This window comes from Canis lupus, chromosome 1 (genome assembly GCF_011100685.1).
Source record: "Canis lupus familiaris isolate Mischka breed German Shepherd chromosome 1, alternate assembly UU_Cfam_GSD_1.0, whole genome shotgun sequence".
Lineage (NCBI taxonomy): Eukaryota > Metazoa > Chordata > Mammalia > Carnivora > Canidae > Canis > Canis lupus.
The window spans coordinates 16,888,197-16,915,499 of record NC_049222.1 but is presented as its reverse complement, the minus strand read 5'-3'; the positions used below and the strand labels follow the sequence as shown (position 1 = coordinate 16,915,499).

At 47.5% G+C, this 27,303-nt stretch overlaps 1 protein-coding gene across 1 annotated transcript in view; it reads right to left on the bottom strand.

Moving 5' to 3' along the window:
* Positions 1–421: 421 nt before the first annotated feature.
* Positions 422–27,303, bottom strand: part of CCBE1 (collagen and calcium binding EGF domains 1) — a 229,023-nt gene continuing 202,141 nt past the window's right edge. Inside the window, exons 4-11 of the mRNA XM_038525879.1 lie at positions 25,434–25,568; positions 23,073–23,225; positions 13,579–13,682; positions 7,652–7,772; positions 2,490–2,629; positions 2,355–2,390; positions 1,641–1,676; positions 422–762 (exon numbers count right to left, since the gene is read on the bottom strand). Coding sequence (XP_038381807.1) covers positions 529–762; positions 1,641–1,676; positions 2,355–2,390; positions 2,490–2,629; positions 7,652–7,772; positions 13,579–13,682; positions 23,073–23,225; positions 25,434–25,568 — 959 coding nt within the window. The 3' untranslated portion in view covers positions 422–528. The remainder of the gene's footprint in view (positions 763–1,640; positions 1,677–2,354; positions 2,391–2,489; positions 2,630–7,651; positions 7,773–13,578; positions 13,683–23,072; positions 23,226–25,433; positions 25,569–27,303) is intronic.

The window sequence follows — 27,303 nt, the reverse complement described above, 5'->3', positions numbered from 1 at the left end:
GGAAAAAAAATATCTGCCAAGGTCAGATATACATGGTTGTTTTCCCCCTTTTAATTAAAGAGCCTAATTTTGATACTGAGTAGTAGTCTAGTTTGGACACATACTTTTTTTTTTTTTTTTTTTTTAAATAAGTAACCTCACCTCTTCTCAGAGCTCACCTTGCCACTTTTCCCTTTTGGACTTTTAAGACCCCATGAGGGCCACTTAACTCAGAAATCCAGAAATTCCTAAATAAGAAGTAAAAGGAGACTTCGAATGTAGGATCCCTCAGCCCTCTGCCCCCCTAACTGTCTCTTGGAGGGAAGCGTGTAAATTAGTGACTGACTCCCTCAGGTCTCTTGCAGGCGACTCTGAGAACAGTATTTGGAAGAAGAGCAGGAGGGAGAAGGCAGGAAAAGAGTAAAGAGATGAAAGATGTATCTTTTCTGGGTCTCCAGTGGGTTTTTTTTTTTTTTTCCTGTATATGATTTAACTGCAGGTGAAAACACTCCTTTTCCTCTCCTCTGGCGTGACGGATGATGGGATGTGCTAAGGATAAAAGTCTCTGGTGGGTCCCAAGTCCCTTGTCTCCGTTCTTTTCGGGTACTCGTCTCCAGAGCCGAAGTCCATGGTTTCTGGATAGTTGGAAAACTTCTGAGGTAAAGGGAACTCCTCTGCTGAAGAGTGTGTCCGGTGCCCAAATACTTTCTCCTGCAGCTCAGCGATGTCATTGCGGATGTCAGCCAGCATAAGTAGCAGGAAGTCGAAAGAACCAGGGGGTCCCTGTGCACATGAGAGGAGTCAAAGCCAGAAGACCACAGACTTAGTGCTGTGCAAAGCCATGGCTTCTATGGGCACCATGATTTGCTACTCCCCCTGGCTTGATGGCAACTATTTAGTTGATAACCCTGCATCCTAAGTGGAGTAAACGTAACACCTACTATAGTAGCCAGGGTGGAGGGGGGTGGTGTTCTTAAGATTGTCTTCTAATTCCTTCATCTTCTCTATGAGCTAGGTGACACATCATCTCTCCTCCCTCCTAATTCTCAGCTACATCAAATCTGGTAGAATGAAAGAATATGAGAAGAACCCTCCTACATTACTCTCCTGAAGAAAATGGGGGAGAGACTTATGGAGGTGCAGAGTAGTGGTTAAGAGGTTGGGATTCTGTTGGGTTTGAATCTCAGCTCTGTCGCTTACTAGCTGGTCTTGGGCAAGTCACTCAATTTTTTGGGTTTCCATCTCCCTATCTGTAGAATGGAAGTAATAGCGCCAACATCATAGGGTTTCATAAGTGAACATTTAAATGAGTTAACATATATAAAAGGCCTACAGCAACATAAATGCTCAAATAGACTCATGGCCTACTGGTTTTTGTTTTTGTTTAATCCTAACAGAAGATCTTCCATGTAAAGATTAGCATGGGGGCGGGGGGGACAACCAACCAAAAACCCAGAAAACAAATTTTAAAAATAAATCCCAACCAGTTCTTAAAGTCCTCCATGATTTTCCTAACCATGGAATTCGACTTGGGCAGGATGAGTGATGGATAGAAGGGGCTGGCTGTTGCTGGTAAGACCCACTTATAGGCTCATCAGAGCTACATCCCTGAGGACATTCCCCTGAGGGAGCGGGGGAGCGGGGCAGATAGTGCTACTTACTGGCGACCCTCTGGGTCCAGGTGCCCCTCTCTCTCCCTGCAAGCAGAAAGGTCGGATTAGCTTTGTGGACCACGTAGGATGCCACTACCACTCTCTATTTAGACCCCCAGCATCACCATTGCCCTGCACAAACAAGTATTTTCTATCAGAAACAAATACAAGCTTGAAGCTGGACTCAAGGGACCATTTATCTGAACAGAACCACTTGGGTCAAGTGTCTCTTATTCCGATGTCCCCCAGGGCCACGTATTTTCAGTCCAGATCTGACAAAAGGAATGCTTGTATTTCCAGGCAACGTGTGCAATAACGTACAAACTTTTGAAAGTAATGCACGCTGACTTATTTGAGAGGTGAGTAGTGGGCAGCTCTTGAAGTGAAACTATCCACTTGCTGAACATGGAGCTTTTCCTGGTCTTGATGCAAACATGTTAAAGGAGTGGGGACACACACCATAGCCCTGCAGGAGAACACTGCTGCATGGAGGCTTGTTTAAAATTTATGGGGGTGTTCATTCCTAGAAGTGGTTTTGATGGTTGTTTTTGTAATTATGGTTATTTGCATCTTAGCTTTTCTTTCCTGCTTGGGGGAAAAAAGTGTCTCAATTTTGCAACACACAAAATGGGGGTAGTAAACAGTGCTTGAGCTTTATGTGATGCCTGCCAAGTTGGCTGCAATTAGTAATACTTGGGCTGTAAGGACCACTCTAAGACTTACCTTAGAGCCATCTCTTCCTGGTGCACCTGGCGGACCCTATAAGATAAAGGGATCTAGCTCAAAAGAAGGAAAAGGCATGGGACAAGAAGAGGCTTTCCTCAACAACGGTAAGTGGATCTCTGACAAAATACTGACCACGGGGCCCCTCCGGCCTTGCTTAATGTGAGACAGATCGGGAGATGGTCCCATGGGTCCCATTGAGCCCCGGGGGCCGGGCTGTCCAGGAGGGCCTGGCATTCCGGGGAAACCCGGGCTCCCCTTTGGTCCTGGTGAGCCTGTAATAAAAAAAACACCTCATTAGCTCTGTATCTCGTGAGGAGGATGAAGGCTCTGGCTGACCAGAGAGTCTGGGAGCCCTTTGCAGCCTTTCTCTTTGCAGTCTGCCCTTTGCCTTCTGACATCTCTATTAAGATGCCCTATAAGCATTTTAAAACTTAACATGATCAGAATTCTCCATCCTTATATAATCATTGTAGACCACATTTCTCCAAAAATATCTCAATCCTCTTCTCTGTAAGAGAATTAACAGCATACTATACAAATAATGTGTGTATATAATAGATACAGATATATACATTAGCTATATATCAAATACAGATGTGTATAACCATATCCATATACACACCACATAAACTCCATACGGGTTTCTGCAGTCGTTTATGGATACCATTGTCCTCTGAATATCCTAACGCTTAAAAATTGGGGAGATTTCATACAGAAATCTGGACAATGGCATCTGTTTGAAAACAGGAAGAACTAAAGCCACTATCTTCCCATTGGCACGATGGATTAGCTTACTCTCCACTGCTTACACCCCGAGTCTTCATTCATCTGAGCCACCTGCCTGGGCCCTATAGACATTGTGGGTTTTGTTTTTTTATTTCTTCTCCGAAGCCTAAAGTGACAGAGCACTGGGAGTCTCTGAGCTTAAGACCAAGCTATAGGACTGCTCTTGTGCCTGCTTGATAAGGTATGTGTGCCAGATTGTGCCATATTTACTATGGAAGCTGATGGGGAAGGCCTACAGGGCTCATCTACCTTTAACTACAGACATGGAGAACTGTAAATAGTCACTCTGGCTTGGGCTGGGCTTGTGGCGGGGGGTAGTGTCTGGCACACGGTGAGGGAATGCCTCGCCTGCTCCTGGGGAGCATAGGTGCTAAGCTGTGGGGCAGCCCCTTGGTGCAGACTTCAGGATGCTGGCTTCTACATTAGGTCTGGAATGTCAGCTGGGGCAGGGGGATGAGGGGGAAGGAGGTGAGCATTAGGAGAATATTTTATTATTGTAGTAAATTACACATAATATAAAAGTTACCATTTTGACAACTTTAAGATGTATTGTTTAGTAAGTACATTCACCTTGTGCAATAGATCTTTAGGACTTTTTCATCTTGCAAAGCTAAAACTCTGTACCTACTAAACAACAGTTCCTCATTTCCCCTTCCCCAGCCACTGGCAACTACCACTCTACTTCTGGTCTCTATGAACATGACTGCTTTGGATACCTCCTATTAGTAGAATCATATGGCATTTGTCTTTTTTTGTGACCGGTTTATTTCACTTAGCATGATGTCCCCCAAGTTCTTCCATGTTATAGCACACAACAAGATTTCCTTCTTTTTAAGGCTGCATAATATTCCACTGCTGTATATAGCACATTTTGTTTGTCCATTCATCCACTGATGGACACGGGCAGCTTGGCGATTGTGAGTAGTGTTGCCACATATACAGGTATGCAAACATCTCTTTGTTCTCTTGCTTTTGATTCTTTTGGATACTATGCCCACATGTGGATTGCTGGATCATATTAGTTCCACTTTTAATTTTTTTTTTAGAAAAAATACTCCATACTGTTTTCCATAGTGGCTGCACCAGTTTGCATTCCCGCCAACATGGTGCAAGGGGCCTCTTTTCTCCACAATTCCCACCAACACTTATTCTCTTCTTTTCTTGATAGTGGCTGTCCTAATGGATGCAGAGTGATACCTTATAGCTAGGTTTGCATTGCTCTATGAGGAGTGATGTTGAGCATCTTTTCATGTGCTTCTTGGCCATTTGTATATCATCTTCAGAGAAATGTCTATTCAAGTCCTTTGTCTAATTTTATTTTGAGTTGATTTTTTTATTGCTGAGTTGTAGTGTTTTTTTCTCCTATTCTGGATATTAACTCCTTATCAGATAAATGACTTGCAAATATTTTTCCCCCTTCCAGGGACTGCCTTTCACTCTGCTGATTGTACCCTTGGACGTACAGTTTTTAAGTCTGATGTAGTCCCCTTTGTCTATTTTTACTTTTGTCATCTGTGTGTTGATGTCATACCTAAGAAATCTTTGCCAAATCCAGCATCATGAAGCTTTTCTCCTATGTTTTCTTCTAGGAATTCTATAGTCTCAGATCTTACATTTAGATCTTTAATCCATTTTAATTTTTGTATATGGTGTGAGAGAAGGGTCCAACTTCATTCTTTTGCATATGTAACGACATGAGTTTTGACCTGTTTTCAACTGTCAACTTCGTGAGGGCATGGGCCACGTCCTAATCGTCTGCACACTCGCAGAATCCCAGATACATACATGCTCTTCAGAAAATGTTACACATCAAGTGAGCACACTGAAGACAGTGGGCTGATTGCTGTGCTAGAATTATTTGCCAGCGATGCCTATTTCAAATGCATACAGTAATACTATCTAGCTCCTACTAGTGACAGAACAGAGTAATTTTCAGGCGTCAGAAAACAGAAAAGTCCAATCAAGGAAACAAATATTTCTGATTTTTCATATTTGGGGAAATCTTTTATAGCTCACAGAAAAATTAAACCAAAGTTAAAGACAGTCAATGTTCTAATGAAAACATGTTTTACATCCTTACTCTCAACGCTGGTTCCAGGCACATCCTGAAAGAGTTTACCTGGGAAAGGGGATCAGATTCCTCCTATAATTAAATCCTTCCCCTCCAGTAGCACAAGGACAGGCCAGAGAGAACATTTTGTCTTAATTTACACAATCAATGAACTTCAGGATCATTGTATGTCAAGTGTCCTTAGAATGTGGGGTTTTGATATGCAAATCGAATCAGCTTATCCATAACAGTAGGCGCCAGGGAGCAGCAGCCACCTTGTCACCAGCAAAGCTAAAGGATTCCAACCCAGTGTAGTTTTCAGTGTTGGCACACCAGTCTTGGAATAAGCCCTGGGACTGGACTTTGGTTATGGATAAATCTAGTTATCTCTCTAGCTGCCCAAAAAAATCTCAATGGAGGACATGATAAACTGATGCTGGAATTTAGGAGAGAGAAAGAAAGGATTGGAAGACAAAGTAAGGGCACAGTCTGTTGCCAAAGTTAGTCCTCTTATTTTCTGCTCCATCAAGGACCCTGGACAGCTCAAACTATGTTAGAAACCAGATGGCAGAATTGGAAAGGAAAGCTAGCAAGTCATTCATTAAGAAGAAAGACAGCCAATGGTACCCTTGTTTCTACTTCATTTGTCCCTGTTGGGAGAGATTTGTAGACTGGCCTGCAGATGAACTTAATCCAGGGAAGCAGAGCAAGAACATACTCTTAGAAAAGGGTGGGGAACTCTGTGTTGGGAATCAATTTGTAAGGAGATCTACATCTATTTAGAAGCAGCAAGAGGCTGCCTGTGGGAGGCATCTGGAGAAAACTCCACCAAGGCCCAGGAAACGAACAAGAGGATCAACTAAGGTCCTGGACCAGTTCTTGTTCCCTGTATAGACTGAGACCCAGGGCACCTATGTTTGGTAGAAACCAGGAGATTAAGATATAAGTGAAAAAGAAAACAAATAACTAGTCTGGAAAGAATTTAGAGACTTTGTTCTTGTTGAACTTCCAACCTAAAATCCGCCCATATTCTTCCTGCTTGAACAAACCCTACCACTCTTCCAAGTCACATCAAACCCCAGTCCTGGGATCACTGTCGGCCAGTGGTCTCTCCCTTCTGTAAGCTCTCACAGCAGGAAGCACCTGTGTACTTACTTAGGGGCATACAGATACCGTCTTATTCTATTGGCTTTTACTCTTTGTGTCTTCTCTTTCTCATTAGAAGGCGAGGGGGATCCCTGGGTAGCTCCGTGGTTTAGCACCGCCTTTGGCCCAGGGCGTGATCCTGGAGTCCTGGGATCAAGTCCCACATCGGGCTCCCTGCACGGAGCCTGCTTCTCCCTCTGCCTGTGTCTCTGCCTCTTTCTCTGTCTCTGTGTCTCTCATGAATAAATAAAGAAATCTTTTAAAAAATTTTAGAAGGTGTCATTCAGAACACCTAGTACACCACTTAGCAATGATAATCAGGGATAAGATACTCCATGTTCTAGAATCATCTGCTCACACTAATATCATTTCCTTTACTGATGTGGATAAGAGTCCGTTGATCAATCTATGGAGAGGGACTCATAATAAAATAGAAAATATCATGTAACTATTTTTTAAAGTTCTCATTGTGTATTTCCTGATGGAACAATAGGACATTTGGGATTTTCTTCAAGGGATGAGGGTGAAATCTCTAAAATAATATGTTGAATACAAAAAGCCAGACAAAAAGAAAACCTATGATGAGATTCCATTGCTCTGAAGTTCTAGAACAGATAAAAGTAGTTAGAAAGCAGGTCAGTGGTTCTCTACAGTTAGAAGCAGAGAAGTACATTGCAAAGGGGCACAGGGAACTTTCTGGGGTAATGCAACTATTCTATATCTTGATGTAGATATATGGCAGTGGTTAGAATGGGCTTGATATAGGATGTATATATTCGTCAGAACTTGTTGAAATGTGATTTAAAGGGGGTACGTTTCACTATATTTAATTGTATCTCAATAACGCTGACTTAACAAAGAAAAATATATAAAGAAATACAGATGTGAGTGTGTTCACAAATAATAGGGGAAGGAGGAAATAAGATTGAGGAATAAGCAGAAACAAGGCTGGCCATAAGTGGTTACAGCTGGCTGACGTGCCCTGGGGGTTCCTCACCCAGTTCTATTTTTGTATGTTACCATTAAAAATAAGTCTTCATTTTGTTTCTCAGTAACTTAAAATGTTAAAAATCTTACCCATGCCCAGGACAATGACCTCCTTCTTCCAGATTTCTCCTGGTTATGAGGGCTTTTTAGGCTTGGGGACCCAATTCCCCCAGGCTTCTCATAACATAGGTGTGGGAGCCCCCTGGATTCCTGTGGCTGCCCTCACCCACGGAGGCTGAATTTGGTCCAGCCCACGCTCATGTGAGCTCCCGGCAGGCTTTGGCTGGTGGCTCTGTCACCATCCTCTGCCCTCCTCCCCACTCACCAGGAGGGCCTTGGCCACCAGGCAGCCCAGGGGGTCCTGGAAGGTAGGCGTTTGAGGCCAGCACCTTGTTGCCAGTGATGTACTTGCCTAGGTCGGCAGCACTGTTGGGGAGCAGGGCAATCTGTAAAGAGAAAGGGATCCACGGTCAGGAAGGGATGACTCCAGTGCCAGGGAGATTTGTTCGCATCTGTGTGTCTGCAGAGCCTGCAAATTCTTTTTGTGGTCACTTCCCCTCCATCTGAGCCTGTTAGAACTCAAAGGAGCTGTAGAAATCCCCTTCCAAATCCAGAGGCCTTCCAGTGAAAATCACTTGTATGAGATCACTTGGCTGGTTAGTGGACAAACCTGGATAGCCTCCAGATAGCCCAGACATCATCATTATTCATTATTACCATAATGGATAGGTTCTGTTTGTTTAAGACTTTCAATGTGTTAATTACTTTATTTAGTACTTACCCTGTGCCAGGCCCTGTGCTTGGTTCTAAGGTGACAATGGTGCTCAACACATGGTCCTTGCTCTTAGACGCCCCTCAGCCTTGGGAGCCAGGACCAAGAATTTGGCTTATGGTTCATCTAGACACTCAGCTGTTGGGGATCCAGTAGCAAACAGTGACCGTCATGGAAAAATATGTCCGCAATGACAGTCCTACCTTCAAAAGGTGGAGGCTAACTTCCACCCTCTGAGTGTGAGCTGTACTTAGAGACTCACCTCCAGTAACTAGAAAATGATGGAAGTGATGGTGTGTAACTTCTGTGATGAGGGCATAAAAGGCACCATGGCTTCCTCTTCACTTTCCCTCCTGGGTTGCAGGTAGCTCACTCTAGGGGAAGCTGGAGGCGCCACCCAGACAAATAACCTTCACATTCCTTGAGGTCAGGGACGCTGTGTGAATCTTATGGGTGAGCTGAATATTATGAATCTCTACTTCCTCACCAATAAAAGGGAACATCACCAGCCACCTTTACAGTTGTGGAGATTTAATGGGAAACCATAGATATGGTTTGTGTTACGGTGTGTAACCACCATAGTGAGGGTTACACACCATCACTTCCATCATTTTCTAGTTACTGGAGGTGAGTCTACGTACAGCTCACACTCAGAGACTGGAAGTTAGCCTCCACCTTTTGAAGGTAGGACTGTCATTGCGGACATATTTTTCCATGACGGTCACTGTTTGCTACTGGATCCTGTAGGTTAGGTGCCCAGGACAGGACCTGGGACATACTAAGTGGCTCAATAAATGGTAGTTGCAGTCTCTTTCTTTCAAGAAGCTAATTTGAAAAGTGCCAAGTCAGGTGGGGAAAGGCACATTTCTGAGGGGCACAGCTACCCCCTCCAGAAGACTTAGGCTGGATCCTGGAGTTCAGTAAAAACCAAGTCTCTCTGAGATTTTCTGGAACATGTTCTACTTGTCCCCACATCCTCTTGGAGGGGGCCCTGCTTGGAAACCCTGTATCCACAGAGCAACAGAGGCCAGGAGAAGGCACATGGCAAAGCTCATCCCTAGCCTTAGAATGCTCTGATGCCAGACAGCCATCTTTGGATCTGAGAGATCAAGCCTGGAAGATGAGACCTGCACGTTCAGCTCTCTTTACTCCCTTAGAAAAGCTGTCAGGTGATCCAGTAAATGTCAACCTCTGTTTCCTGGATGACTTAATGCTGGGTAATTACAACCTGGCTCCCTTCAGTTCCTCTACACATCAGCAGGATGAGTGGAAAGTAAAGGTCCTACTGTTTTGGAGGCAGGTCGCCATGGTCCCTGTCTTGACTTGCTGCATAAAATACAGCAGAGGATGGGCTTGGGGGATGCAGGTATTTGTGAAGGTCATAGTAATATAGGAAGGGTCTACATTTCTCCTAGATTCCAACTGATAGAATCATGAATATTATTATCTTTTTTTTTTTTTTTAAGATTTATTCATGAGAGACACAGAGTGAGAGCGACAGGCAGAGACACAGGCAGAGGAGAAGCAGGCTCCATGCAGGGAGCCCGACGTGGGACTTGATCCCTGGTCTCCAGGATCACACCCTGGGTTGCAGGCGGCGCCAAACTGCTGCGCCACTGGGGCTGCCTGAATATCATTATCTTTATATATGAGCTTTCCTAATAAAGTATCTACCTCATAGAGTTGTTGGTACAAATCAGGTAGATGCTGCCTGTAAAGCACTTTGTACGGACATATAATTAATGTTATTTAGGGGCACCTGGGTGGCTCAGTCAGTTAAGCCTCCGACTCTTGGTTTGGGCTCAGGTCATGATCTCAGGGTTGAGAGATTGAGCTCCACATCAGGCTCTGCACTCAGGGGGAGTCTGCTTAAGATTCTCTTTGTCTGCCCATGCCCCCATGCTCTGCTTGAAATCCTCTCCCTCTGCCCCTCCCCCATGTTCACTGGTGTGCTCTCTCAAATCTTTAAAAAAAATGTTATTTGGTAAACATTCAAAGCTCTAAGTATCGAATACTGTTTTAAGTCCTTTATAAATGTTAGTTCATTTGATCTTCATGAAAACAGAAAAAGTATTGTCATCCCCTTTCAATAGGAGGGAGGCACAGAGACATTAAGTCGCTTCCCTAGGGGCATACATCCAACTTGTAGTGGGGCTAGGATTTAAACTTAGCCTATATGGTTCTGGAATCTGTGCTCCTAACCACTACACCAAGTTGCCTTTCAATATTACCAGTGATCCTCAGCAAAGCATCTACAGTCACTTTAGAATGGACTAGTCTTCCCAACATCCTGAGAAGGCCCCTTTTGCAGAGCAACTAGAGCAAGGTAGCAGGGGAAATCACAAACGATCGTGAAGCCATTTATGTGCCTGGTACTAAAGGCAGTGCTAGAATGTGCAAACGCAGACATCGGGCTGCAAATGCACGCACTCCTCTGAAATTGCACTGACCTCTAACTTCAGAGGCTCTCTCTGTCCCCTTCCACGTGGCAGCTGGCACTGACTCACACTACTGGCTTGATTATCCAGATAAGACAGTTGATGAAGGCAGGACTTGATTCCTCAGTCTGTCAACCTCCCTTATCTCCCAGTCCATCATAAGGCATAGTAGTGCTCAACAAACCCTGAGTCATCATTCATATTCTGCAGCAGTGCCCATCTCAAATCAAATAGTCCATGCAGCAGGAACATGAGGAGCTTTCAGAAAACTGGCTCCTTGTCTCAGACTTTCCCTCAGTGCTGACAAGCCTGGCATGCTATCTAGAGTTAAATATTTTACCTATTCCCAAATCTCTCTGTTTTTTTTTTTTTTTTTTTTTTTAGCCAAGTCAGTACCCCCCTCCCCCCCACCAATCCCCTAAATCAAAGAAGAAATTATGGAGCTGGAAGCTCTGGGGTCTGCATACAATTTTAAAAAACTTTTTATTGGGAGATAAAAGCACAGAACCCGGAAACCCCACAAATGTACATCCTAGCAAATGAGGATAAGGCAAGTACCTTTTTAACGAAACTGAAGTAAAAAAATGAAACTTAGCCGTTCACCAGAAGTCACCCTTCATGTGCTCTGACCCAATCATAGTCTCATCCTTCCCCCCAAAAATAACCACTATCCTGATTTTAATCACTTCCTATATTTTAAAGATAATTTAGAAATAACCCGACTATGCATGCCTACACACTATGGTTTAGTCTTGTTCTTTTACAAAAATGATAGATCTTTTAATCTGCAAGTTGCTGTTCCTCTTCTTTCCTTTCCTTACAATTTACCCACCAAAGAACTCAGGTCACTTACCCTGTAGAGTTCCCCCGCTGTTGGGGTTTTGGGGACTATACTCAGGGCAATTCAGCATGTTTGCATACTCTTTTCTACTGTGGGGTTGGCTAGGGCCCAGGACACTCAGTACCTACTTCTTGGCCAAAGTTTATTTGGATAGATCTCCTATATTCTTTCTGGAAGAACAGATGGCATCTGTAATAATGACATGAAGTTAAAATCTAATGGACAATTCTGCTACCTGGCAGGAGCAGAAGTCCAGCCTGTCTCTTAGGCAGTGACTTTACTTCTCTGAGGACCTCTGTGTCTTTCTTACAGGGTCATGGTAGGAATGAAATGAGATCCTAAATATAAGACTGCTTCATAAACTACAGAATACAACACATTCTAACAGGTGCCTTTAAAAACGAGTTGCTCTTCATAATGTTCTCTGAATGCCAGCATTTGCTCAGCCTTGCCACAATGCATTTGTAGGATTCAGTACGAGGTGGACCATTTCCAGTCCAACCAACCACATGAGAGTTACTGCACACGAGCTTCTGGAGTATTAAGTATGTGAGAGTTAACCTCATGAGAGCTATTAAAGTGCTGAGTGCATGAGAGTTACTGCACCAGTCACTGGAGTATTAAGAAGTACTTGCAACTGGATTGTATGTAGCTCTACAGCAAGGTCTTTAAAGGTGACGAGTATTATGATACAAACAAAATTTTCAACTCTTTCAATATTTCTTTCACAGAATGTAGATTCAGAATCTACATTCTGTGAAAGCCAGGGAGGCTAAGGGAAAGCCAGATACTGATTTAATAGCTGCATTTCTGAACAACTTGTGAGGTTTAGTAGCACTATTTTAATGATCATCCAGGATGGAAAAAGCTTCCGTATAGCTCCTGGATTTTTAACTCTCCAAGAGAGGAAGCAGAGAGTAGTTTTAGGTCTTGAGATATTGAGCAACTGCCTCCCCTAAACCTTAATCCTCTGGCCTATGAAATGCAAACTTACTTCTTCCATGAACCCTTTTTGGATTTGCTCAGTAAATGTGAGTATCAATGCAACTTTAACCTGAGGACGTGTGTGGGACGTGTTTATCTCTGTGTTCACGCTGCTACACTTACAAAGTGTTCCATCCGTTCCCCTTTTTGGATCACAGACTTCTTAGGATCGTGATTACAGGATACATCTATAGATCTTTGCCAACAACACATGAAAGACCAGCGAGGCCATTCTCCGCCAATCCATCTGCTTGTTTTGCCTGGTAGCTGTGGTTCTCATTAAGGGCTGCTTGAATGTTTGTTGAACATGGAAAAGCAATATTGTCCTGTGCTTACCCTTTGGCCTTTAGAATAACAAAGTCAAGCAGACAATATATCCTCTTTGATGTGCAAAGAGCCTCGGGTAGAAGCAGTTAAGCAAACAAAGCAGTACGTTTATGTTTTATCAGCATAAGAACAATTTCTGAATTGCTGACAAACTGCCAAATTGACTGAACTCAGGTATAGTAAGTACCATCGATCTAGGCCCAGGATAGTTTCAAGAAATCAGGTCGCTAGATCCATCACGGGGCCATTACTCACAGCACAACAATGTTACTAGAAATCTGATATTCTCTGAGGCATGTGTGGGAGCCTTTTATAAAGTGGGTCAGTCAGTCCTCATTCTTGTAGACACGAGGTACCCAAAAGGCTGCTTTCCAATGTGAAAAATCAAGCTGCTACAGAAGTTTATCATCAGCTTATGGAAGTTTATAGGCAGGACGTCCTCTATTGGAAAACATGCTCAAAATGTTAGATGAGACAGAATTGTGTAAGTCTGCCCCAGGACCCTGTGTCTGGCCATTAATTTCACCAAAAGTTGCAATAGTCCTAGCTCCTCCTCCCTATGGCTTCACCATGTGCCCCTTGCCTCACATCCTGTTTTAATAGGTTTTATTTTTATTTATTTATTTATTTATTAAATAGGTTTTAATTAGGTAATCTCCATCCCTTTCCTGCCTTGGTCATCTTGTTGCCCTTTAGATGGCAGCTCTGCGGGTGGGTGGGCAAAGTGAAGTCCAGGGCCAAACCTCAAACCTAGCTGGCCCCACCCTCAGTGAAGGCTCAAGGACACTGTGGGCGACAACTCACTTTCTTATTGTTTCTAAGCATCCTTCCTCTTCGTCTCTGTCAACCCCTCCTTTTATGTGACTGTCTCTGACAGAGGCCGCACGTACCTTCTGCTTCAGCTGCAGCACCGTCTGCTTCATCTGGTGAAACTCCTTGCAGGTGGCACAGCAGGTTCCAGCTTCCACCGCATTCTCAGACTTCTCCTCGTGCCCTGCGGGGGGTCGGGGGGGTGGCTCAAGGTTTGGGAGGCTGGAGGACAGCCCCAGAAAGAGCATCGCAGAGGGTAGTCCGCCGAGGAAGAGGGGGGCACGCAAGGAGAGAGGCAGGTGATTCTACAGTTCTCAGGTCACTGACCCTGCACCCGGGTCAGGGGAGCGACACAGGCACCCCATCCCGGCTCCGGATTCAGCTGTTTCCACTCAGGGACCCCAGTGTCTTCCTCTTTCATATGTGAACATGTGAACCGTGGCCCTTTCATCAGGGTTTTTCAGGAGGTGGGATCTACCAACCTGACCTGATTTATAGTCCCATCCTAGGGCCAGTGTTCGCCTACTGTAAATTTTCCCCCGAGCTCAGGCATGGGACTCTGGTGCAGGGCTCACCAAGCTGGTCTCTGACAGCTCTGATAATCCAGTTGTTTAAAATGAGCACAGCCAGGCCAGGTGGGGCCCCAGATCAGGACTGAGCACTGACCCCTCCAGGGAGGTGTGAAGTCAGGAGGGGAAGTGTTCCAGGTACTCTGCACATACCTGCCTGGGGTAAAGGGGGACAGGCACCAGGAGAGGCAGTCTGGCTGTCCACTGTGAGGGCTCCCAATGCTGCCTTGTACAGCAATGGAAACTCCAAGAGCTTTTTTTGTGAGATCACATCTTGCTAAAGAAAGAATGGGTGAGCTTAATGGTAATGTGGCCAAAAATTCACACAACTCTCAGCTTACTGGCATGGAAATGGGCTGCATGAGCCTGTGTGCTGGAGAGATGGGCCCTAGAGCTCCGCTTGCTGAGATGAGCAGGTGCAGACCACCAGGCTGTGTGTGAAAGAGGTCAGTGGTGTGAGAGGGAGGATGTGCGAAGGTTTTGTTGAGGTTGGGAAGGACTGTCTGACACCCAGGGAAGTATAAGCACTCCGAGCCCAGAAAGCCTTTGGGGTTGGGCTGGGTGTGTGGATAACCACCCTGGCTGTCTGGAATGGAGCTGGGGACATCTGAGCAATGTCCCTCTAGGCCACTTCTTGTCCTTCTTGGCTCATGTGTTTTTCTTATTCCTCCTTTTCTGGGAAGCTCTTTTTGTCTCCATTCATGGAAATCTATCAGCTATCAAGACCCAGTTCAGACGTTCCACAAAGCCTGTCCTCTCTCTACAGAGATACCGCAGTCCTGACATCAGGCGACAGTTACCATGTGTCCAAATGGTGGGTGTTCTAAACTTCCCTGGGGAGTGCTATGCAATATCTGGGAAATAGAGTGTCATAGGTTGAACCGTTTCCCTGCCAAAGTTCGTATGTTGAAGCCCCAATCCCCAGGACCTCAGGATGTGACCTTATTCAGAAATAGGGTCATTGCTGATGTAATGAGTTAAGATGAAGTCCTACTCCTATGGTGGGCCCATAATCAACGTGACTGGTATTCCTACAAAGAGGAGAGACATCAGGACGTTGATGTGCACCCAGGGAAGATGCCACACGAAGATGAAGGCAGAGATCAAGTAACGCAGCAGGAGTCAAGGGATGCCAAGGATTGCTGGCAACCCCGGCAGAAGCCAGGAGAGGGCATGGGGCAGATTCTCCTGCACAGCCCTCAGAAGGAACCAACCCTACCAACACCTGATCTCAGACTCGTAGCCCCCAGAATGGACATGATACACTTCCGTCCTTTAAGCACCTAGCTGGTGGCAGTCTATGGCAGGCCTAGCAAACTGACGGGTGCGCTGGACATCAGGACAGCCCCATGCTCACATGAGCCTTCCCCACGCAGCCTGGCTAACTGCCGCTCCAATGGGGCCCATCTTCTGCTTGATGATCTATGTGGTGACTGGTGTTTCTGCTCTTCGGGAGGTGAGGGGGCCTGGGGGCAACTTGGCAACAGAAATTTCTGGCTGTTCACCTACAGCACAGATGCAGAGCTCACCTGCCACACCCCATCCCTGCACCTCACGGGAGGCTTGAGGCTTGGAGCACACACGTTGGGAACATCTCTCTCAAGCCAGCAGGCACAAGGGTGTGAAGCAGTGCTCCATCTCGAAGTTACTAGAAGCAAGAGGGTTGACCTATAGCTTAGATTTTGAGTGATTAGGAAAGGCACCTAGATCCACGGACAGTGGCAGTCTCTTTTTAAATCTATTTGTACTCGATGTAACAGGGCCACCCCATTAATCCCCACTTCCTAGGCTAATGGTCCTACCAGTGGCTTCCCCATCTACATGTTCTATTGCTACACTTGCAGAGTGATGTTGGCTCAGTGCAGCTGTGTAATATCGGGTTGAATTAGGAGGCTAGGGAAGGAATTGCTTGGAGGTGGTAAAGTGGAGTGGTTAAGAGCATGGTCTCCTGAGGGCTATTATCCTGGCTACACAGCCCAGAACTTTCACTGACTAGCTCAGGAATCTTGGGCAAGTTATCCGACTTTGATAAGCCCCGATCTCCTCAACCTTAATACTGGAAGAATAATTCCTACTGCACAGGGCTATTGTGTTGATGAAATGAGATAATGCCTGTGAAAGAGTTGGCATGCCACCTGCTAGTCCTATACATGGGACACGGTGCCTGGCACAGTCTTCAACCCACCAAGCCCCTTGCAGTCCTTTTGGCTGATAACCCCAGGATCCTTAAAGGAGAGTATTAACAGGAACAGAATGAGGTAAAACTGACATGTGGCAACTTTCTGAAAATCATCTCACATGCAAGTTGACTGATGTGGGTTTAGGATTGAAGTTTCCTGAATCTGAGTCCAACACCTTTTCCACAAATCAGGCAATTTCCTCTTGGCTCTTTATCCCTGCTTAATGTGCCAATTCATAGTCCTACTTGCCTACAGAGCTTGGACTCACGTGACTCACGTGAGGAGGACTAGAGTTATTTAGATCACTCTCGAACATAACAGAGTGACACAAGGGCATTTCTGTGCAAGAGCCCACTTGGTGGTGATGAAGCCTTAGCAACTCTGGGTGTGCTGACGGCAGAGAAGGGTGGACCCCTGTGTAAACGGAGGACCCTGGCTCCAGGTTTATTACATTTGTTAGTGCTGAAGGACAGCTGGAGGACATTTGTCCATTCCAGACCATCGGCTGGTTGATTTCTACAATCCCATCCTGTAACCCACCTCTCTCGTCCATCCCATCTTCTCATCCACTTCTCTGGCTTACCTACTTGTCTGTTCATCCACCTACTACTCATCTATCCCTCCCCTTCTCCCTCTTATCCACCCACGGAGCATCTGCTATTTGCCAGGCCATGTGAGGCATCGAGAATGCAAAATAGATGAGGACACCTATTTAACATTTTGTGATTGATCTTTGTAAGGAACCAGCCTTGTTGGCAGAGCCAGGCCATTGTGAACAAGTGTTAGAAGCCCGTCTTTCCCTTTCTGCTTTTGTACACTTGAATTTTCCAAGTGTATGTGTGATGGAGGCAACTTGATATTTTCACAATAAGAATAAACCTATCGGGTTCTAGACTCTACTTCGCTGAGATCATGGACTGTTAGAACTGATGTGTTTTTGGTTCAATCTCCTCTACAGACAGGTGACTTGCTCCAGGTCTTCCGGAGTGCTGAGTACATAGGCTGGGCGCTTGCAGGTTCTGTATCTGGCATCGTGGAGGTGCAATAAGCCTGCTTTTGGGAATTCTGTTTGGGACACCTGAGCACTCTCTGGCAGGCAGGCTCTGGGGATGTGGCTCTCAAGTGTCTTTGCCAGACCAGCAGCAGCACAATCACCACATGGGCATCTGTTCTCGAAAACCTGAAATCCTGGGAGCGGGGCCTAGTGCACAAGTTCCAGCAAAACCCTCCAAGGGACCCTGAAGTACATGTATGCTCAGCCATCACTGCTCTGGAGAATAAGCTCCGTGGAAGGACTTTTGTCTGAAAATGCCTGGTGGGTTCTCTGCCCCTTTGTGTAGTTACCAGAACACAGACATCAAGGTTAACTCCATCCAGTCCATAGACATGGAGCAAAGTAGCAAGGCGCAGAGGCTCTGGTGGAGTCAGGTGATCAGAATTTAAATCCCGATGCTGCCACTTAGTACCCTTTAGGTTGGAAGCCACAGCTTCTGGGCATGTTTCTCAAGCAATAAAATGACAAAGGCATTTATCACCTGGGTAACTGCCATAGCAGCAATGAAATAAGACCTGAAAGTTCCTAGAACAGAGCCCAGTACATGGCAAGTGCTCCGTAAATGTAATTATTGTGGGTATTAAGTTCCCTACAAAATAACAGATGTGGGGTAGGGCTCTTTACATCATCCTTTGGAAAGAGCTCTCAGATGGTTGGAAGATAAGCTGCGTGTATAGGCCTGGAACATGCAATCTGTTCTGAATTGGGGCTCGTCTATCCCGCAATTTGTCTATAGTAATGTCAAGTGTGGAGCTAAGAGAATCCTGTGTACGCTATGTGAATTCATTTAGAAATCTGGGGAGACATCTGATTTTGCATGGTTTCAGTGCTCTCAATTCATGCTGTAGTCACCGGGCATCTCGAACTGTGTCCGTGCCCCTGTGAGGGATTGCTCAACGTTCTGCTCCAACCAGTTCAGGTTTCAAAGGTGCATTATTATTGATTAGCCACATGGGGGCATAGAGCTCTAATTTTTACTCCCGTCGAGCAGGCTATCCGTCAAAAGCCTTAGAAATAAAGTTCCTTAGATACTGTGTTAGTAATAGTTCAATAAACTCAAGGATGTTCTCAACATATTTCATACGGGCAACGTCACAAATGAACAAAGCAGGTTTGTTTTTAAAAGCTGGGTGCGGAGGTCTGTGCCCTGGCAGCAGTTCTCAATGCTGGTGGCACATTATAACCTCTTGGTGGTGGTGGCTGGCAGGGGTGGGTGTTAAAAAAAAATCCCACTATGTTGCACCCCAACTCATCTGGGGTGTGTAGCCAGGGAACAGTATCAGCACTTAAAGCTCCCCAGGTTGAGAACCACTGATCTATGGATTAGTGGCACTTGAAAGTTACATGAAACACCTGGCCATCCCTGACACTGTACTAAGGGACGCTGGGGGTCATGGTCACTCTATCAGAAAGTAAACAAAAGTTGAAAAATAGAGCAGTAAGTTAATTACTACGGAGCCAACATGTCCTTAATTTGTCTCCCCATCTGTGCTACACAGACTCCCTGGAGTGCCTAAACTGGCTCCAGCTACATATTTTCAAAGAAAGAAAGTGACTGAGCATGCCATTCCTGCCTAGTAGCCAGACAGCTTGTGTCACCATGCCTGTGTGTACATGGCAACCTTTCAACTGTCGGGGGCACTTTCGAGGCCAGGCCCCTCTGCTCTCCACACGCTTTTCTAATGGCGAGCTGAGGTTGTGTTTGATCTTAAATTCCTCTGACTATAATGTCACAGACATTGGACAATAAAAGTTTTTTTGTTTTTTGTTTTTTTAAAAAAAAGAGGGGGAAAGGTTTTAGATCACATGTGTTTGTATTCAATAATCATTATCTCTTCATCAAAAAATAAATAACCATGATGAAATATTAGGTATTAATGAGTCCTAAACAGATGAAGCTGCTCAGCTGGCTGTGATGTTCTAGGTGCTTGGCTCGTCCGGCCCCTCACTTTTCCTGTTGCTGAGCTGAGTACCTGGATGTTAATTATTCATCTTTTAGATATTGTAAGGAAAGTTCTCGGCTTAGGTCTTGAAGCCTTGGCACTCACTGGGACAGAGGACAAAGAAATGAGGACCACACTAGGGCTCACAGGGCTGGCCGGGCTTATGTGACTCATGCTATATCCCATCACATTGTGGAAGAGATGTGCGAGGACAGGGGGACCTTCAGAGCTCATCCAGCCCAACGTTCTTGCTCTTCCTACAGAGCAGGAAGCTGGGGCCTGGAACCTGCTCTCAATTCAGTGCTCCAACCAGTGACAACCAGAGGTTAATACTGAAGCTGCTCTGGCTGCCAGCTCTCCTGACCTCCAAGCCAAGGAACTTTCCACGGCATTGCAGTTGTCAAAGAAACACGTCCAGGGCACTTGCTTTTTGTTGCCAGCACCATCAAAGCCAGCCCCCCACCTTCTCAGTGGCCCATTGCTTGAGTTATGATTCTAACATTCAGGGCATATGACTTTCCTGTCCTTGCTCATAATTTTAATTATGGGTCTGGATTCCTCCTCTCCTAGCCTCCTGATGTCCTTGGTTACTGGAGTTGGAATGTTTTTCTTAGTAAAATACTAAAAACAAATGCTAGACCTATGTGCATGTGTGGTGACTTCAATAGGCACTGGTAACTGAAAAATACTGAGAAATTCTGTTTCTAATGCTGGTGTTGGCGGCAGGGAGTGTGATTCAACAGACAGTGCTGTTTTAGCTTTTTTTTTTTTTTTAAACTATTCGTAGCTGTTATACTGGATGGAGGATGGAGAGAGGAGAAAAGGGATTTTGCAGTCTAGGCTCATCTGTAAATGAGTTTTGTGTGACAATACAGCTCAAGGGTATAACCACTAATCAAACAGAAAGACACCTCCCATTGAAGTCACTCTAAAACAGGGACAAATGGTCTCTGAGTATGGCAGGATGGAGGAGTCCTGCCCTCTTTTTGTGCATCAGATCCTCTGCAATCTGCAGAAATGGCTTCCCTCTGGACTTTCGGCTGCTTCACCTGGTGATAAAGATGTCTTTGCCTGAAAGCCAAGCCCCTGACCTACCGAGTCCAACCCCAGGGCTTCAGGCCTTTGATGTTAATAAGTTAGAATTTTCCAAATTATATTTTTCAGGACACTATTGTCTGTGAGATGTTTATAGGCCTTTCTTAATAATCTGGGGGAAATTCAGGCTTGATCAAAATTAACATTTTTGACGAAGACAATCTCTTTGAGCGTCTCATAGCACTTGGCCCACGAAGCCTTAAGTGGGCGCAGAACGTGTTCTTCCCCAAACGTTTGAATGCAGATGCTTCTAACGAAAGAAGGGCTTATTAGCAGCTCACGAGACCCCAAAGCTAAGTCGAATGCAATGTGGGGACATGCTGTAATAAATGATGGAGATAAAAACAGGTCATCTTTAAGTGAAAGGAATATGAGAGAAGGTGCGAAAAAAAGTTGCATATCGACATACCTTATAAGTTACAACTGCTTCAGTTTTTCCCGGAATTCTCAGCCCTGAAAGTCTAACTGATCCTCACTTAAAATTCTTGATCTCTCAAATTTGGTGTCTCAGACTACAACTTTGTGTGTTATACCCAAAATGTTTAAATAGTCCCAATTCATTTCTCAGGGAAGGAAGCAGAGGACTATGGTTGGAGGACCGACTAGCACAATAGACGGCTACGTTTAAAGACTCCGGGAGGACTTCTTGCATCCGGCTCTGTTGCTGGGCCTCCATCTGGGTCTACACTGCCAAAGCACAGGGCAGGAGGTGAGGCCCACCAGGCCCACCTTGTCCTGGGGCTCTGGCAAGAGCCCTCCCTAGGGTACCACACAGGGAGGCCATCTGGGACCATAGAACAGGTGCACTTCAGTGTAAAACTCTTACACTGTCTCTGGAAGGTCCATCCAGCTTCTCTGGTTCTGCTAGTTAGAGGCCAGGTCTCCGGGCAGACCACCCCACCCCACCAGGTGGGAACCACTCATGGGTGAGGCCGGGTCCTGTTATTTGGAGATCCCTCCTCTCTAACCCCACCGTGACAGTTACGTAGGAAGTGTTTGTTGTGGTTTCTGATGGTTAAGGTCTACGTTGGGTTGCTCAGCGCTGCCCCTCACGCCCCAGTAAATAGGGTTCGTCTGAAAAGAAATGTAAGGCAAAGAGACCAGGGAGGTGCCAGGCCAAGTTGCCCGCACAGCCCCTGTGCTTCCTGGCTCAGAGCATAGCTGGAAATCCAATTCCAAAATCAAAACTTAGAAAACTGCTTAGGTGTTGCTAATTTTCAAGTTGGCCCACGAATTAATGTCAGCGGCTATAAGGCCGCCCCTCATTTGTCAAAGGATTATCTCCCTCTCAACAAAGGAGACGATCAAATGGGTAAGTTGCACGCCCTGCCCCTCCTCCACCATGGGACAAAAATGAACTGGTTTTAATTTTGAATTAAAAAACCAAAAAGGGCCTGCAAATATTTTTCCTCAATCAACCCTTCTGCCAAAAAGACTGTTCACCCCTGCTTTAGGCACCTCTGGGCACGCAGGCCCTGCATGCTTTAGACTTGAAGAAGTGTCACCAAGCCCTCTGATTCATTCACATTATTCCAGATTGCCCCATCCTGGGCTGGCTCCAGACGCATTTTGCATCTACTTCTAATATGGTGGCTTCCTCATGACTCAACCCGCTTGTTCTCAGAATTTTGCTTTGTAGATTTTCCATGCGAGGCAGCTGTCGCGCAGCTGTTCACTGTCCTCAGCTGATGGCAAATTTCAGGCTACACCCAAGAACCATCTCCCGGGGGCTCAGACCCTTTGGCCTTCCCATCCCCCTTCCTTCGTGGTCCATGTGATCTGCCCGGGGCGCCCTGCCCCTCCTGGGTCAGACACGGCCCAAGGCCCAGCCAGCCTCTCCCGACGACAGCATCCCGCCACCTCCCCTGCCGAGGGAAGTGGGGAAGAGCTGTGCCCCGAGCAAGCACGGGAAGATGGGAGCAGCCTCCCAGCCTGTGAGTGTCGGATACAGGAGCACGAGGGCTCCTTCCTCCAGACTTAAAGGCGTAACCCAACATCGGAGCTGATCACATCCCTGAGTGACAGACACATCAGCTCAATCGGGGTGACGCCGTGCAGATCAGCTGCTCAAACTCTGCGAAGGCCAGCTTTTAACACTGTTGCACTTCACTGTGGACCGTATTTGCAAAACACAGTAAAAACCAATTAGGAAAATAAGGCAAAACACAAGCATTGATCGTTAGATTTAGACAAAATGTCTATGAAATGGGTATAGAAATGGCTAAAGACCCAACTTGTGTTTTCATCCAATCATGAACCGAGGAACGCATGGTTCTAGGCAGGCATGAGGCGTGGGCTGTACGTTAAGCGGCACTGATATACATGGTTACGTGATGCAGAAATGTTTCCTATCGCTCGCCTGTTCTCTGAGAACACAGGGGTTCTGGGCTCTTCTCTGGTCACCTGAGTTTGGTCTCAGCACGCAGCTAAGCTCTACTGCCTTCTGCATGAGCACACCGCCTCCACTGGGTGGAGAGCTTCCCGATACACGCCAGCTCGCAGTCCTCACTGCTAACAGGCTTTGCTCCACTGGGGCTCGACCTGATGTGCCCTACCCCCCCTCCTACCCAGATCCCACCTGCCAATATTCATGCAAGTGCCCCTTCCTGCCCGCCGCTCCCTTTCTTTTGCCGATTTTCAAGCTGGCCCACGGATTAATGTCAGTGGCTAAACGCCCTGGTGGGCTCCCAGGGGCTTCCTATCTATGGGGGTAACACTGTCTGCCCTACTCACCGGTGTCGTTGGGGTATTTGTCTCCCCTGGTGCACGTTCTCCCATCGTCCTCCTGGATGTAACCCTCCCGGCATTCACAGCGGTAGCTGCCCACGGTGTTGATGCACATGTGTGCACACAGCGTCTCGTTGCTGGTGGCACACTCGTCGATATCTGGGTTTGGACCAAAGGCAGAGAATACTCTGTTTCAGAGACCTCTCTTCCAACACGACAGGTGGCATTAGGTGTGGCCATCCCGTGGATGCTTGCCCAGGGCACTTTGCCAGCCTCGATCAGAGGAGGCTGGACTAGAGCAGGACATTAGACACAGGAGCCAGCATGACAGGGAGGCCTCGGGCAGTGTCCCCATGGTGGCAAGCTGATCAGTGACGGGGTTTCTGGTTGTGGCTTTGCCACCACCAAGTCGTGTGGCTTGGGGCAGGTGTTACTAGCCTTCGAAATTCCCATCTACAAAACATGATGATAACACTGGCCCTAAATACTAGGCTGGGCTCCTCGGAAGAGGCAATGAGACGATTGAGGGCAACACTCTTTGAAGAGCAAGCATCAGAGCCAGGCTTTTCTGCAAGGACCCCTGGGGCCCGAGGGTCTCCCCCACCTCCACCCCTTTATGGCTCTTGGTTCTGAGCAGCAGGATGGTGATCCAAGGTCAGTTAGGACTGGCTCCTTCCCAGTTAAGAGATGTAATGAAACCTGGGAAAAGCCACTTCTGGGGGAAAAAAACCATAGTCCCAATGGGTTTAATGGAGAGTTTTCCCAGGAAATTTTGGTGTCATCAGTGATCCAGATGGACTGCTGGGCAGCTGTGGCAATGAGCCATGACACCATCCATCACGGGACCCGTCAGAGTCCACAGACACCGTGCACATCACAGACTTGCCCGCTTACCGAGTGGGGTGGAAGCAAAACTGTTTCCCACCAGGGGAGGGAGCGAGGCCCCAGTCTGTTTCCTGCTCCCTGGTTGAAGACATCAGGTGGCAGTGGGGGAGGAGGGGGCGCATGACACTCAGTCCTGACCGTGCCCACGTGGCAGATGCACAGAACTCAGCCCTGCACGTCTTGCAGTGCCGCTCTCTGCGCCCGGGATCCCCCGACCCCCCCATGGCAGCCCCCATGTGCGGCCAGCTGCACGTGCCCCGGCAGCAGGTACTATGTCATCTGCGGACTACGTGGCACAGCTGGATTCACCTCTGCAATTCCTCAGGCTGAACACTTTTCTTCGCGTGCCTCTGCCCTAAACCTAAGTGTGAAGCTGCCTCTCTGTCCGGAGGAGGGAGGAGGAGGGTGAAAGGAGAGAAATAGATGGAATTCTTGGCAGAATGCCAGTCTTGTGGATCCCCAGGTGGGAGGCAGGGAGTACCGAAGCTCGAAGCTCCGCAAACTGAAAGGAGAAGCCCTGTGCCTGGAACCTCGGGGGATCAGAACGTGCGTCGCGCTCTCTGTAGGAGGCACACTGGGCCCCGCGGCAGGCACTTCGTGGTCTCGATCCTCTTCTCTGGGGGGTGGGGTGCTACCACAGGAGCCACTGGGGGAGAGGCTAGGAGGCTAAGGCCTAGAGCTTCTCTTCCACAGTGCTCTCTGGAGCCCCAGCTGGGGCAGAGAAGGGGGGCGCACATCACCACTCGCTTATTCTCCACTTGGGACCACCTGGCTCCTCGGTTCATCCTCCAGCTGGTCCTCAAACTTGACCCTGCACGGGAGTCACTAGAGACAATTGTATAAAAGCAGATTTCTGGATCCGCCCTCAGGCTCTGGAGGCCAGGCCAGGCATCTTTTTTTAAACGCAAGAACTGCAGACGTTTCCGAGGCAGGTTAGCCACAGACTGACCACGCTTGGAAACGTGTGGCTCCAGGGGACAGTTACCATCACCCTCGCAGGGGGCTGGGGGCAAGGGACGGTGCTAGGCTCGCCCAGCTGTGGTCCAGGTGGCCGGCTGCAGCTCCTTCTGACCCACTTCCAATCTGCCTGCCACACGGCCCCTCCCTCGTTCCCAGCCTCCCCGCCTGGTCTTCGGGAACATGTGGGTTCCTGGCTCTCTGTGTTTTTACGTTCCTGCCCACTTATATTCTGTTTGACATTGTTCTCGTTTTCACTTGCTAATGTTCCCTTTCTCCTGCCCTCATATCTCACTGCCTATTAGGATCCGACTGGGACCAGCTCCCTGAAGAATGCCTTGGCCATGGCTTGTTGGATCAGTCATAGCGAAAGGCAGTGACAGCCAGCACGACGCTGAGTATCTGGACCTAAGGGGAGAACCGAAGGTCAAAGCAGCTCCGGGGAGCTGGTCCACAGTGATGGGGACTATCAAACAAAGGACAGAATCCCAGGAGCTGGGAAATCGGCCCACGATGCCAACACACCCAGGCAGTAGGGCTTCTCGCGCCTCCGGTGTCGCTCCCGGTCGTAGCGGTACCCGGGGTAGCAGGTACACAGCACTCGGCCGAAGTTATCTGTGCACTGCTGTTCACAGGGAGCCTCGGCACACACGTCGTAATCTGAAAAAGACAAGCGTGAGCTCACGTCGGCCACAGTCCCTCAGCAGCCCGGGCGGTGACCCTGGGCCTGGGCCAGACCTGATTGGGCTGCCTCCTGCTGGGGAACTGCACGTTTGGATGGGCGCTAACTCTTGAAAGTCCCACGATGGGGAACTTGGTGCTCGGCCTGGCCGTGGTTGAAGGCAGACGTCACCTGTGATGCTTCCCCAGGTCACCTCCTCATCTCCTGGGGTCCGCCACTCATCTAGAAAACCAAGATGCTCTAGATGGCCAGGCCATGCAGCAGTAACTGGGGGCCTGTCTGGTCTTTTTCACCAGCTGTGGTCCAGACAGGGAATTTCTTCCAGATGAGCACTGAAGAACAGCTGGCTCTGGTGGGGGGCGTGGGCACCATAACGTGGGAGCGAGGGCTGAAGTCACGCAGGCTAGGAGGAGGGTGAGGGAGGCTTTGGAACGCCTGTGAGTGATGCAGGGTTGGTGCCTTTGTGCCCTGCAGGGGTGTGTGTGTGCGTGCCGGGGCTCGGTCCTGTTCCCAGGAGGAGCTGGGAACAGCTGGAGAGCTCTAGAAGCCCTATTACTTGAAAAGAATTAGAGCCTGTCCTCCTCCCAGTCCTTACAAACTGATCTTTAATGGGCCTCTGAAGGGATGTGGCTCTGAGTCAGGAGCTCAGGCTGCACCTTTACCTCCACACTAGATCCAGCATCTGCATCACTGGGCTATCTTCCCCGGGCGCTGACAGATGAATGATCCTCAGATGCGGAGTCAGCCTGGCTCTGTTCCGCCGCACAGGACGGTGGAGTGCACGGGCCCATCAGCCTCTAGTGCAGGCGGGGTCAGCGTGGCGAGGGTCACGCCATTCTCACGATGACCCAGAGAGCTGCCCGTGCTCCATCCCTTGCCCTATAACTGTGATGCCAGGCCTGCTTTTCCTGTGGGTGTTCTTGGTCAAACCTGGTTTCCTTAATTCAGTATCCCCTCTAGGCAGCCAATGTTTCCTGCTCTATACGTTTCTTTCTGTTGCTCCCATGCTCTGCCTTTTTTGCAGAATGCCTACTCTGTCCCAGGCCCCCGGCCAGGAGGCATGCAGCATTATGATGAAGAGTATGGGTTCTGCACCCAGCCCTCCCAAGACTGCGACTATCTCTGTGACTTTGAGTCCTTTAAGCCTCATCCTCTCACCTATAAACTAGGGGTGACAGTAATCCTGACCTTATGGTGCTTTTATGAAGGTTAGCTTGGATGATGCACTAAGCGCAGTGCCAGACACACAGTAAAAGCTTAACCTGCTCTTCTGCTTCCTTTATGAGTAGCTCTTATGAGTGTTTGGGTATCTGGCAAGGGCTGTGTCCCCTGGAGTAACTGGCACTACTCTCTTCCGACAGTTTATGCTCAATTAATAACTGTTGAACTAGAACAAATCAGATTATTCTATCACCTAGCCAATCAAAATAATACAGCAGGGCTTGGCAAAATATATCTGGTTGGCAACCACTACTCAGCTCTGCTGTGGCAGAGCAAAAGCAGCCTAGGTAATACACAAGTGCATGAGTGTGGTCGTGTTTCAATAAAGCTTTATTTACAAAGATAGGCAGTGGGTCAGATTTGGCCATAGGTTGTTGACTTCTACCTTAGGGCAACAATTGAGGCAACAACATTCTTCTAAATTGCAGCTTCTGGGATCCCTGGGTGGCGCAGTGGTTTAGCGTCTGCCTTTGGCCCAGGGCGCGATCCTGG